The sequence below is a fragment of the Scyliorhinus canicula genome, chromosome 3, assembly GCF_902713615.1.
Source record: "Scyliorhinus canicula chromosome 3, sScyCan1.1, whole genome shotgun sequence".
NCBI classification, from domain to species: Eukaryota; Metazoa; Chordata; class Chondrichthyes; order Carcharhiniformes; family Scyliorhinidae; genus Scyliorhinus; species Scyliorhinus canicula.
In genome coordinates, this window is record NC_052148.1 from 229797859 (window position 1) to 229812820 (window position 14962).

At 39.1% G+C, this 14962-nt stretch overlaps 1 protein-coding gene across 12 annotated transcripts in view; it reads left to right on the forward strand.

Moving 5' to 3' along the window:
- The window catches only part of kiaa1109 (KIAA1109 ortholog), a 534122-nt gene that overhangs the window by 438370 nt on the left and 80790 nt on the right, over nt 1-14962 (forward strand). For 9 of the 12 annotated variants that reach the window (XM_038792378.1, XM_038792369.1, XM_038792374.1 and 6 more), the window contains 2 exons: nt 9148-9210; nt 13710-13948. In XM_038792378.1, coding sequence (XP_038648306.1) covers nt 9148-9210; nt 13710-13948 — 302 coding nt within the window. The remainder of the gene's footprint in view (nt 1-9147; nt 9211-13709; nt 13949-14962) is intronic. The other 3 variants (XM_038792375.1, XM_038792377.1, XM_038792381.1) reach the window with 2 other exon arrangements.

Consider the following 14962-nt stretch of genomic DNA (forward strand, 5'->3'; position numbering starts at 1 on the left):
AGCATTTTAGCTATGAAGAGAGGCTCATTAGGTTGGGGTTCTTCTCCTTACGCTGAGGGGGGACCTGATTAAAGTGTATAAAATTATGAAGGACATATGGATACTTATTCCCCCTGAGTTGAAGGGTCAGTGACCAGGGGTCATCGATTTAAGGTAATGGGCAGAAGAGTTAGAGGGGATTTGAGGAAAAACTTTTTCACCCAGAGAGTGGTGGAAATCTGGAATTCTCTGCCTGAAAGCTGGGTTGAGGCGGGAACCCGCACAACATTTAAGGATTTAGATGAGCCCTTGAAATGCCATAGCATACAAGGCTGCGATCCAAGCGCTGGAAAATGGGATTAGAATACATAGGTGCTTGATGGTCGGCACAGATGTGATGGGCCAAAAGGCCTTTTTCTGTGCTGTAAAACTCTATAACTCTAGGATAGTAATACACCCTAGTCCTAAACACGCATCTTAAAACTTAAATAAAGCTAATTATGTAGGTATGAAGGGAGCGTTGACTGAGGTCAATTGGGTAAATAGACTAAAAATGTGGCGCAAACTAAACAGTAGACATGTAAATAAAGATTAAAAATATATTACATTAAAAATCAAAATCTCAGCAAGAAAAATCCAACAATGGCTGACTGAGGAATTTAAGGATAGCATTAGATTAAAAGAAGAAGTTTATAATGTGGCAAGGAATATTGATAAGCCTGAAGATTGAGAGTGTTTTAGGAACCAGAAATTACAACCAAAAAGTTGATTAAAAAGTCACAATGTGAGTAAACTAGCCAGGAATATAAAAATGCATTGTAAGGGTTTTTACAAGTATATAACAAGGAGAGTAGCTAAAGTAAAAGTTGGTCTCCGAGAGGCTGAGACGGGAGAAGTTATCATAGGGAATAAAGAAAGGGTAGAGACCCGTTGATTGAATATTTTGTGACTGTCTTCAGAGTAGGAAGCATAAATTATATACCAGAAACAGAGTATAACAGACTTTCAAAAGAGCGAGAAACTTCAGCTAATTATTATCAGCAGACAAAACTATCGTAGAAATTTACAGGCAAATCCAACACACCTGATGGCCTAAACCTAGTTTCTGAATGAGGTAGCTGCAGAGACAGTCACTGTACTGCTTATGATTTTCCAAAGTTCCCTGGATTCTAAATCAGTCCCTGCGAATTTGAAGTTAGAAAATGTAACACTGCTATTATAAAAGAAGAGAAAACAGTAGGGATGGGATGGGGATGGGGGGATAGAGGAGAGAGTTGTCGAGTGGGGAGGGGAATATTTTTTCCCCCAGTATGTTCTAGCAATGACACCTTGGAGTTCCAACCTCTGAACCACAGTACATGCACATATCATTGGGCCACAAAACCAGTTCCTGAGTTCTGCGCTAGTCTCCAGTCGACAGTGGCCTATTGCCTCAGAGCTCACTATTCTATTCATTCAGTGGAGTCATGACCCACGATTTAGGTAGCACAGTGGTTAGCAGGGTTGCTTCACAGCTCCAGGGTCCTAGGTTCAATTCCCAACTTGGGTCACTGCCTGTGTGGAGTCCGCACGTTCTCCCCGTGTCTGCGTGGGTTTCCTCCGGATGCTCCGGTTTCCCCCCACAATCCAAAGATGTGCAGATTAGGTGGACTGGCCATGCTAAATTGCCCTTAAGTGTCCAAAAGGTTTGGTTAGGTAGGGTTACGGGAATAGGCTGGAATTGTGGGCATACGGTGGATGTGCGGGTTTGGGTAGCTGCAGACTCGATGGGCCAAATGACCTCCTTCTGCACTGTAAATATCCTGATTTGGGAACCCGTAGGATAGACACTGGGAGGTTGCATGCTACGGCTGGAGAATCTAGAACATGAACATGGTCTCAGGATAAGGGGTTGATCATACATGACTGAGAAGAGGAAACATTTCTTCACTGATAAGAGTTGTCAATCCAGAAGATTGTAGGTGCTCCATTTTTGAATATATTTAAGGTTGGGTTAGATAGACATGTCTATGGGGTCAGGCGTAAAAGTGAAGTTAAGGCTGATAATCAGCCAAGATTGTATTGAGTAATAGGGAGGGCTCCATCAAATTCTTATGGTGCAGAAGGAGGTCATTCGGCCAATCGATTCTGCAGCGACCGTACGAAAGAGCTCTCTACCCAGATCTACTCCCCTGCCATCCCCAGCCTATCCTCATAACGCCACCTAACCTGTACATCCTTGGACACTAAGGGGCAACTTAAAATGGCCAATCCACCTAATCTACATATTTTTGGGCTATAGGAGGAAATCTGAGTACTCAGAGGAAACCCAAGGAGACACAGGGAGAACGTGCATACTCCACATAGACAGTCACCCAAGTCCGGAATTGAACCTGGGTTTCTGGTGCTGTGTGGTAGCAGTGCTAACCATTGTGCTACCGTGTCACCGTATGGTCTATTCTTCCTATTTCTTAGATTCGTATGTTCTGTGAGATTTTGTGCAGTGCTTTTTTGAGATCGGGATTACACTATATTGGGGAGATTTAATGCTCAACATTTTGTCCCTATTTTTGTAATATATCCTGAAGTGCTTAATTGGTGTTAGAGCTTTCATTCCTCAGCACTGATTTTCATCAACTTAACAGATGCCTATATTTTTCCAAAAAGAAATGTAAAGGTCTGCCATTCTTTGAGCTTTCAGGTGTTGTGAAGTAATTTCTAAATTAATCAATGTGAAAATGACAGCATAACTGATAGTTAGACTATATTAACTCCAATTGTATAACCAATTAGAGGTAGCTTCTATAGTGATATGCATCACTGTATATACACAAAGGGTTAATGTAAATACACCACAACTAAGTAACCACTAGAGGACGCACCAGAGATGTATATATACATAGACAAACAGGAAGTCAGGACACTCTTCGCAGGAACGGTAGCTGGTGAGCAGGACACTGACAGGTAGCTCAGATGTAACATAGTATAAAGGCTGGAGAGAGAACAAACTCATACAAATAAAGCATCTACTTCAACTGTAAGACTACGAGCTTTATTCAGACACGAGGAATAATACATGGTACCAGGGGACTTCAGATCGCTTGCTAGAAGGTTACACAAGATGCAGACAAAGCATGATCGAAACCAGAAGAAAATGCGTACGTGGGAAGACTTCGCTGACTCAATGAAACACGTTGGAACTCCACTGCATCTGAAAACAACCCGTAATTTAAGTCATAGATGGAAAATTTTTAAACAAACGTTCAAACTATATAACATAGCTAATGAGTTGAGCACAGCTTCAGAAGAAATGAAAATAGCACTTCTACTACCAGGACATGACGCTAGAGAAATGTATAATTGCTTTAATTACTTGAAAGGTGAAGACAACACCAAATTAGAAGTAATACTTATAAAATTTGAAGATCACTGTAACACCAGTAACAATGCTGCTTTAATACATTCAATGCTCGGAGACCAGATTTCACAGAGAATGAGTGATACGAAATATAAACAATCATTATCAGAACAGAAAGGTTTAACGCTGGAAATCGTGATTGAAAAGTACAGATCCAAGAAAAAAGTAACTTTAAGTTTTTAACAAGAAAAAACATCGAAAAAGTTATTTTCCACGGGTCTAAAGAAGTCAAAATGGCGTCTGAGCACATTTTAAACTGCCCGGGGAACAAAAGGTGCAAATGTGAGTCTGCGCATGCGCGGCTATGGTTTCCAGCCGTTTTGGAAGCAGATCGTTCTGCCCATGCACAATTGAAAAAAGAAGTTTAGGATGCAGATCGTTATGCGCAAGCTGCAAGTCGCGCATGCGCAGTTGAACAGAAAGAGAGCACAGTTCGACGATGGAACTGCGCGTTCGCGGATCACGCATGCGCAGTTGGACAAAAAGAGTGCACACTTTGAAGAGTGATTTGCACATGCGCAAGTCACGCATACGCAGTTTACGAAAAAGCGCACAGTGAAGAGAAATTGATTCGCGCATGCGCAATTGATTCCTACGCTTTACGTCACAAGCGTCATGATGTCAGATGACTCAGATCACACCCACTTAAAGCAACACTGCCCGAAAATTTAAAATAAGAGTTTTAAAGGCACAAAACCAACAAATTAAACCTCAAATGGCACAACAATGCCTAAACGTCTTCCAGCAGTTGAACATAATTTTCACAGCACCCTCGAGCAAGCAGTTTGCACCACCCAAAGTGAAGAGCACAATGGCAAATCCGAAACCAAAGAAGATGATTTGTTCATTGAACATGAAGAGGACAATAACACATCCGAAACCAAAAAAGATGATTTGTTTATCGAAATGGCTGGGTTATTCGGATATGATGATCATAAAAGCATCAGTGCCATGGTTGAAAAGCTCAACACGACTTGACTCATGGTAGATGAATCCAATACCATGATACAATGGCAGATCGTTGATACATTGCAGCAACCTGTCACATACCCAAGAAGAAAACAACGGCACACAGCGAGTACTGAACGACTCCGTGGAGAGAGCATAGATTGACTCCACAGAGAGCGATGAAAGACTCCACACAGAGAGCGACGCAAGCCTCCACAGAGAGTACATTGACAGACTCCAAAACAAAAGTAACTAAAGACTCCAGAGCGAAGTCCATGCATGAACAAGACCATGACTGTCTATCAACCTTATCTGAGCAACCAGAAGCAGACTATGAAAGTCTACCAACTCACATAATCAACAAGACAATGTAAGTCTACCCACTGTATGTGAGACAAGTGACGAAGAAATCACAATTTCCATACAAGATGTGCAAGATCACAGCGAGACTGACAGATCTCAGCTCGTCTGTGCAAAAGAACTTGACAAACAAAGCCCAACCACTCATGAGTCTAGTGAGACCGCATCAATTGAAACCTCATCCACTCTAAACTACCCACAAGAAAATTAAATCTTGAAGATTTTGACTCCAGAAGAGGAGCACCAACTAACCAAAGATGATTCAGATGAACCAGAAATGACTCCAGAAGAGGAGCACCAAGAAAGCAAAGAAGAGGAATTAAATCCACCACGAATGACTGGTGTCAGCAAGATCAATGCAACATCAGATCATTCTCACAATCCTCACAAAGAAATGCTCAATGAAACATCAGATACTACAAAGGTCACTGACCAATACATTTGAGAATGACTCAAAGTATCCATACAGAACAGTCATTGAGCGCAACAAGAACAACACAAAACACAAGAAGCACAAAAGAAACAAGAACAACAGCAACAACAAAAACAACAAGAAGCACAACAAAAACTACAAGCACAACAACAAAAATTACAAGTACAAAAACAACAAGAAGCATAACAAAGACAAAAACAAGAACAACAAAAACGGAAACAACAAGCACACCAAAAACAACAAGTACGACAACGAAAACAACAGACAGAAACGTCAGAAACAACAACAATGAAACAATGACCTGTACAACATGGTGCAACTCTGCACATGAAGGACAATGCAACAGCACACTCCAAAAAATGACAAGAGTAGAAACATACCATGGCATGACAACGAATCTTACAAATTCACATTTGTTCCAGAACAAACAAGTACACCAGCTTTCAAGGCAGATGACACACTAAATCGATACCACAAGCACAGAAAAAAGTCCACGCAGTCAACATAAGTGGTTCGACCATTCGAACACCTTGTGATGATTTGTTGCTAACTTAAAAACAAGAACACTGACGACATTCACAAAGAAATTACAATATAAATATCACCACGTCAACAGAAAAAACATCTCAACCAAACAAATTCATAAAGTTTGGAGTCATAAATTTTTTAAATTAAGATTGGACTCATAAATATTAATTGGCTTTGTATAAACAGCAATATCATCACAACTTGTACATATCATCATTTATCTACCTGTTTTGTACAATTTTCTTTAACAAAGTATAGAAAATATGTAAAAAGAAAAAAGGTGTGATGTAGTGATATGCATCACTGTATATACACAAGGGGTTAATGTAAATACACTACAACTAAGTAACCACTAGAAGGAGCACCAAGGATGTGTATATATACATAGACCAACAGGAAGTCAGGACACTCTGCACAGGAACAGCAGCTGGTTGCAGGACACAGACAGGCAACTCAGATGTATTAACATAGTATAAGTGCTGGAGAGAGAACAACCTCATACAAATAACGCATCTACTTCAACTGTAAGACTATGAGCTTTATTCAGACACGAGGATGAATACAGCTACCTCCAAGAATGCAATGTAAATGCATTCCCATGTTAAATGATGTTTGAGGTTGCCAGGCAACCCATTAGATGTTTTAAAGAACGCATCTCTTTGATTGTGCTTTTATTCCAGTCCCTGAATTTGTTGGGAGCCTTTTTCTCATTGTTGAACATTTTTGAGCATGCTAGTGAAATATGACAAATATAAACTCCTGTACAAGTACCAAGTTTATAATATATCTAGATGATCTGGAGGGAAATGTAGAAGGTCTGAATAGCAAGTTTGCAGATGACACTAAGATAGGTGGCATTGCAGATAGTGAAGGGGACTGGCAGAAAATACAGCAGAATATAGATGGATTGGAGAGTGGGCAGAGAAATGGCAGATGGAGTTCAATTCCGACAAACATGAGGTGATTTTTTTGGAAGATTAAATTCAGGTATGAATTTTACAGTAAATGGCAGAACCCTTAGGAGCATTGCCATTCAGGTCAATAGGTCCATGAAAGTGGCAATGCAGGTGGATAAAGTGGTCAAGAAGGCGTACGGCATGCTTGCCTTCATTGGCTGGGCATAGAGTACAAGAGTTGGCAGCTCCTGTTACAGTTATATAAAACTTTAGTTGGACCACATTTGGAATATTGTGTGCATTTCTGACTGGCACTCGACCAGAAGGACGTGAATGCTTTGAAGAGAGTGTAAAGAAGGGTTACAAGGATGTTGCCTGGTCTGGAGGGTGTTAGCTATGAGGAGAGGTTGAATAAACTTAGATTGTTTTCAGTGGAAAGAGGAGGCTGAGGGGAGACCCGATTGAGGTCTACAAATTTACGAGGGATATAGACAGGGTGAATAGTCAAACGCTTTATGCAAGGGTTGAATATTCAGTTACAAAAAGACACATGGGGAAAGTTTAGGGGGGATATGTGGGGAAAGCTTTTCACGTAGAGAATGGTGGGTGCCTGGAACACGTTGTCAGTGGAGGTGGTGGAGGCAGGCACAATAGCAATATTTAAAATATATCTTGATAGACACATGAATGGGTGGGGAATGGAGGAATACAGATCATTTGGGCAATAAGTGGTAGGTGTAAATGAGGAATCTGGATCAGCATAGGCTTGGTGGGCTGAAGGGTCTGTTCATCTACTGTAATGTTCTTTGTACCAATCATGAGACCATTAACTAGTCTATCTGGAATTTCTTTAGAGGTGAGACGTTAAGTAAACTTCCCCTTCTGTTTGCTTATGAACATTATTATCGGAGTTTTATTTTAATTTTCTGATTTAGCAAAAGTTTAGCACAACCCCTCTTTCATTCTGCAATCAGCTGGGAGGTGTGGCCATGCTGTTGAGGAAGGTGAAATTTTAAGATTTTTAAGTAATAATGTGGCATTTATTAATGCCAGGATAACTAGAACAGCTCAGAAAAAAACACTTTTAGTATGTTGGTAAGATTGAGGGAGGAGACAAGCCCCTATTTTATAAATTAAAAAGACCAGTCATACCCTAAGCTGCTGGTTTTTTAATAACAGCAGTTTTATTTCCTGGATGGAGATCCTTGAGTCAGATCTCCTTGTCAGTTTAGATGCTCCGATCATACCATCAATACATCCAGAGCAACTACAGAATACAGCGTTGGATAAATAGATTTGTGGGTTCCCAGGAAAACATGTTACTCGATTTTGCTTAATCTAAATATTGTTTCCCACTCCTGTTGTAATTGTTCTTGCAATTCTTCCCCCAGATTCCCTTAATTTGCTATGCCACACCATGAACATTGTCCTAATGAAAGAAATATACTTTGACCATATTTTGGGCCTCTGCTGCTTTACAATGAGCGATTTAAGAGGTGTAAATGTATCTATTAGATTTGCTCATCCTTCAATATTTTTCTTCACAAGGAAACAATTGCCCTTGTATATCGTTTCCAGTAATTTGACTAAAATCAGAAGTTTATCAGATTGATCTCAGTAAATAAATCATGCTGCTGCATGTCTGTTCATACACTGGATGCTCCTGCAGAAATCTCGAGAAATTGCTTTTCACACTTTGTAATCAGAGATTTGAAAAATGTCTTGATTAGGTCCTAGGATATTTTTTGGATGTTTATTATAGGGCATAACAGCTGTTAATACAATATTCCAAATGAAAATGTCAGCAAGTATTAGCTGTCTCCACAGCATCTTTGAAAATAAGCATTTACTTTTTGTCATAAAACAGCTGCATAATTAATTCCGTAATGCAAGTGTAGACTCAAACTAAAAGAAGGTGTAAATTGAAGTATGGAACATTCTATTTTCAGACTATTTCCTGCTATTTGCTTTTATTTATGTTGGAAAAGAGTTCTCAAAGGGTTGGTGCAGGATTTTAAAAGTTAATTTGATTAAATAATTTAGTTATTGCATTGATATAATTAATTTTCTCTCGTTTGCACCATTTGCAAGCAGACAACTGGTTCTCAGGTCTCACCCAATTTTGTTAATTGTCTGCAAGGAGGTGCACAAGAGCAAGCTGGAAATAACTGTGACTGAAGACTGCACTTTGCTCGGCATGAGAATATTGCAATAGATTTGAGATTAACAGCCTTGTATATGACTGCAGTTGCAAACTCACATCCCACCATCTGCATCATGTTGATGATCTGACATATGACCTATTTTAAACATTTGTTTGTTATACATTGGCAAAATAAGTTTGGAATAATGGCAGCCACATTTTAGCAAGTAGTTATCATTGGTTGAAGCTATTAGTGAAACAAGTTATGAATATAGAGATAAATCATGGGGATATCTATAGTTTTAAGGTCATATAAAAAACCTTTACGTTATTACATCTTTATCATCACAAGGGCTTCTGTTAATGTAGCAGGTACAATTTTGTATTTGTGTTATAATCATGTAATGGGAGTGTTGCTTCTTTTAAGTTATATAATTAAATTTTCCTTTTTACTTCATTAAAGCTGAATGATACAGCTTTGGGCCTGACAAAGCAAGCCAGCACACCAAAGGAAGGGTATTTTCAGGTACTGGTTAAAAGTCTGTTCTGCAACAAAATGAATTGCTTCATGGGGAAATCATCTTGATAATCTATCAACTTTAAGCTATGCAAGTTCAACATAAAAGCATTTACGATGTGTGATTTTTTTTCAAGTTTTTACATTGAATATAATAGATTGTTTACTGGATCATCAGCATGTACACCAAAACCAAACTGCTTTTGCATTACAACAAATATGATCCAGCATGTCACTGAAAAACATTCTATAGTGTTTGTGTGAGAAAACCAGTCAAACATTTTAAAGAATCATTAAATAATAGTTAAAACATGGTTACAATGGCTTCATTTTAACTGTGCAAATGAGATCAGGATTTTAGAGCTGCATTGACAGTATCATCTTGTTTAAAAATGAAATTTATTCATGCTCCATAAATGCTCATGAACTTGCATGACACATGCTTATTAACTAACCCATACAATTTCTTTGAACTACAGGCAATTTTAATTAGCACCGAATTTGCTTCATTTAATCTTAAGCTCCATATTGATCGAGGGTGAAGGCAAAATTTTTAACTGGCTTTATAATCAAAGCTGGGAACCATAGATACGATAACATTAAAAAATGTACTAACTATATGCTTTACTTTCATTGTTGACTAATGTTATTTTTCATGTATTATTGTCTGAGTGGACAGACCGATATTTAATGTCGAAAGTGTGATTCTGGCCTTCCACTGGAACCAGAATCCAATGCATATGCTTTGTGATGGACGTGGGATTTCTGCATTGGCCTCAATGTGTCAGGGAGAAAATAAGATAAGGAATTTGAACTGATTGGTCATTGCTGGAAAGTGGTTATGTGTGAATGTCAGATGAGGACAGGATCTGCAGATCTACTGACTTAGTCAGCAGACATGATCAGCAAACTGCAAATATAATTGTTTAAGCATATACACATGTGTTGATTTGACCATCAGGAGGGTAACCATTATCCATTGAATTGTACCCCAATATATACCCTCTTTACAAGAGGAAGGAGGAAAACTGCTTATTTTAAGATGAAATTTGATAAATACAATGATCCCCAAATTTCACTCAGTTCAGAGCATCTTATATACATAATAAGCAAAATATTTTTGTTTTTCTTTTTCAGTATTTAACTGTCATAGAAAGGCTAATGAGATCACCATGGAGAAGAGAGAACTTTTTTAACAAATGCACTTTTAATTCTTTCCCTCTTGTTGGTAACACTCCTGTTGCTGCCAGAATGCTCGAGAAAAAGTTGTCACTGTAGACAGATTCTTTATTCAACACCAGTGAAATCCTAATGAAATCAAAAACTCTTGAATAACAATCCCAATTTCTCTGTCTCCACATAATTGAAGTCCTTCAGCAATAGGTCTATTCTGGGAACTATTCTAGGTGTTGGGTGGGGTAGAAACACTATAAATATTTCCCACTCTCTCTGTCTGTTAGCTTTGACAAAGAGTCATCGGACTCGAAACGTTAGCTCTTTTCTCTCCCTACAGATGCTGCCAGACTTGCTGAGATTTTCCAGCATTTTCCCTTTCATTTCAGATTCCAGCTTCCACAGTAATTTGCTTTTATACTGGGTTATGGGGATAGGGTGGAGGTGTGGACCTTGGGTAGGGTGCTCTTTCCAAGAGCAGGTGCAGACTCGATGGGCCGAATGGCCTCCTTCTGCACTGTAAACTCTTTTGTTTCCTCTCTAAGGGCTTGACATTCTTCCTAAATCATGGTCCCCAGAATTGGCCTTAATGGAGTATTAGCATTGTTTTTAAATATATCAGAAAAACTAGTGATTCCAATATTACTGCCCTCTGCACATTTCCCTTCAATTTCAGAAATTACAGTGCTATTATTCTTTGCTTTCTGTCCTGAGCAAATTTCATTTCCATGCAGATACCGTCCTTTTAATCCCATAAATTTCAATTTTTCTAATCACATTATGTGGTACTTTATCGAATCCCTTTCAAAAGTCCATATACACAATATTAATCCTACTATCAGCAATCTTCTTTGTTATTTAATCAAATAACTCAATCATGTTAGTCAATCACAATTTGCCTTTTAAAAGTTTTGACATCTCTTTTCAGAAGTGCCAACTAATTTTGTCCCAGATTTCCCATGAACAACACTGGTCACCTGGCCTTTGTTGCCAGATTTACCCCTCTCCCTTTTTTTTGAAGGGAGATTTAACCATTTGCATTTCTCAAGACCTCCATCACTGCTCCTATATTTAAGGAGGGTTGGAATTTCTAGCCAGAGCCTCAGCAATTTCCTTGTTACTTCCCTCCACAACTTGGGGTGTTTCCCATCTGAACCAGGTGAATTTTCTACTTCAGTTAGGACAGACGCAAAAATGTTATCTCCTACCTTGAACTCCAGTTAAGGCATTAACTTAGTTAAGACAATGGTTATATGGAAATAGTCATAAACTTTTATTGCTCAAATAAACAACCGTAGAATGTTTTTCCACAGCTTTCCGCAGCTGGAAGAACAAATCTAGGAAATTCAGATGCACTCTACTTATTGATTGGCTATATCTTGGGTCTATGTACAGAGGGTGCCATTTAATATGCAAGATAATTTCTAAGCTCTAGGAGCAGTTAAATGCATTTTATAAAAAAAACATTTTTTTGATCTGGTGCTTTAGCACAGCAAGTGTTCTGACATTAAAAGAGAACCAATGAGTTTGCAATTCTTCAGTGCCGCAATACCAGTTCCAGTACTACTTTGGTATACTCCTATTTATATGTGGAGACTTATAAAAGAAATTAGAATCTTACGTTACCTACTGTTGGTTCAGTATTTACATATAAAATCCCCTCCCTCCCTTCCTTTCAATTTTCCCTCTGAGCTGATACTGCTTGGGTGTACTTTTTGTACCTCGGGTAATATTTTTACCTGGGACACTTGTTCTTAATATTGCTTTTTAATGTGAAAGTACTAAAAATGCAGTTGAGAATGAGTTACAAATCAGACGAATTCAGATTGAATCACAGAATCTGAAGTTTTAGAAGTCAGATGCTTAAGTGATTTTTACCACCAGTCATTTGATGTTGACAGTACCCAGCTTTTCATTAGAATTGAACTTTTTCCCTTTTTGCCCTTAACTCTTCTGCTCATTAAGGAGCTGGTGTTGCAAAATGGAGCATCCACTGTGAACACCAAGCATTTCAAAGTCGGTCTGATTCAGGTTTTCTCTACTCTACCACAACAACCTGCTACAGATGTGCACTCTCTATTACACTGATGTTAGTTTTTTGAAATGTTGCCCACTTGCTGTCATGTGACCTCTGAATGAGATTACTGGGTGGCACAGTGTTTAGCACTGCTGCCTCACAGCGCCAGGGGCCTGTAGTCAATTTCGACCTTGAGTGGCTGACTGTGTGGAGTTTGCACAGGTCTGCATGGGCCTGTGTAGGGTTCTCTTTCGAAGGGTTGATGCAGACTCGATGGGCTTAACGGCCTCCTTCGGGGATTCTATGATAATATATAGTGAGAAATTATGAACAATTTTGTTTACTCATTTCTCATGGCAAGGGGCACTTGCATTGAAGCGACTCAAATTAATTTCATTCAAACCTCTTCCAGATAACTTTTTTCAAAGAAAAAGAAATGAGTAAACATATACTCGGGCAAGATAATGTACCATTATACATCTTGCTTTCCCATATCGGCTGAAATTGTACATGAAGGCCCGTCTTGTCAACCTTACCCCTCGCCTGAGGTGTGGTGTCCTCAGGTTAAATCACCACCAGTCAGCACTGCCCCTCAAAGGAGAAATGGTGATCTGGGACTATGGCGACTTTACTATACATCTTCCTGAAAGCAATTTGAACAACAGGCTTTAATAACCTGAAGTGTCAGGGCAGCATGGTGGCGCAGTGGATAGCACTGCTGTCTCACGGCGCCGAGGTCCCAGGTTCGATCCCGGCTCTGGGTCACTGTCTGTGTGAAGCTTGCACATTCTCCCCGTGTTGCGTGGGTTTCGCCCCCACACCCCAAAGATGTGCAGGGTTAGGTGGATTGGCCGCGCTAAATTACCCCTTAATTGGAAAAAATGAATTTGGTTCTCTAAATTTATAAAAAAATAAACTAAAAAAATAACCTGAAGTGTCAAGTCAGAAAACAAATTTCAAGTCATTGCATTGCTTATACTGGTAGCAAAATAGGATATACTGTAGTTGATTGTCCAACAAAAAGCTTGGCTAATGAAATATTAAAGACAACTTTCTAAAGAGGTAGTTTAGATTGGCAGCAGATTGGCCCACATAAGATTTCTTTCACCCTCTGTTACAGATTTTAGAAAGTGTCTAGGTTGGTGAATTCATTGTCAATTGTATCATTGTTCATTCCATATTACAAAACCATTCTGTCTGCTCAAGTAAAGCATGGATGGTGATTGGGTTCTAATATAAACTAACCTGAGAAAGTATTAGTACATGCAACATAAATAAAAGTAATTTTGAACTTCTCAATTTTTTTTTTTGACATCAGTTTCCTGAGGAGACAGAATTGGATCTGTTATCTATCACCTTTGATAGCCCATCTCATTTCTCACCCATCAGTGAACGTTCAGTGTTTAGTTCACCCAAAACTCCACATGTCGCTCAACAAAGAATTCCCTTCCAGCTCGATGATGCAAAGCGTGAAGACAGTTTGTCTTCATCTAGTGAAGAGTCTGAACGGGATGAAGACTACGAAAAAGAAAAGCCACAATACAACAGGAGGACACCGTAAGTGCTCTTTGTCTTTCTTACTCAAAATATAAATAATTGATCCCGGAACCTATTGAAACGCAAACAAAAACATGTAGAATTTTAATGTTACGTGAGGACAGATGTGTCATTTTTCTGTTTCCCAGTTTATTTACAACAGTTGCATTTAATCCAAAAGTACGAAAGAGAAAGTCTAATAGCCCATTTTTTAAACTAATCTCCAGCTGTTGAAACCAGCACAAATGTACTGTAAATTTGTACAGTACTGTTGATTTTATTTACCATATAAAAAGAGAAGACGTGAAAACATCAAGACACGAGACTGACTTAAAATGATAATAAACACAAAATGGTAAACATTCTGAATGATGTGTTCTTCAAGTATTGACAAAGGAAAACACGAGAAATAAACACTGCAAAAACAGAGATGACTCTAATCAATGAAAGAAAGTCTTGCATTTATGTCATGCCTTTTGTGACCTCGACACCCCAAAGTGGTTTGCAACCAATGAGGCCTTTTGACGTATAACAACTTGTAATGACCTCCAATTAGCATTATTGGTTGGCCAATTGGAGTATGAGCTCCCTCAATGATAGCTCATTGAGGGGGCCCATATAAGCACCTGTGTAGGCTTTGTGCCCCAGTCTTAAGTTGACTGGACTGCTAGCAGCACTGTTTGTAGCTGCTCCTGTAATATCGTTATTGTAAATAAATATTGGTGTGGTGACGGAACTCCTGCCTCCTGTGGATTATTACAGTGGCGACGAGGTAAACAAAGAACTTTGCGGAGACCAGCTGCCACACTCGGAGGGTAAGCCTTGCTATTTCAAAAATGCCGTTATTTTGGAGGTTAGATGCATTCGACCCGACTTTTGAGGACTGGTCCCAGCATGTGGAGAGAATGTGTTACTTCTTCCGGGCCAATGATATAATTACGGACGAAAGGAGATGGGTTATCCTGCTGTCGGCGTGCGGACCCTCAGCTTTCGCCATTATACGTAGTCTAACTTATCCCGATGCACCGGACACAA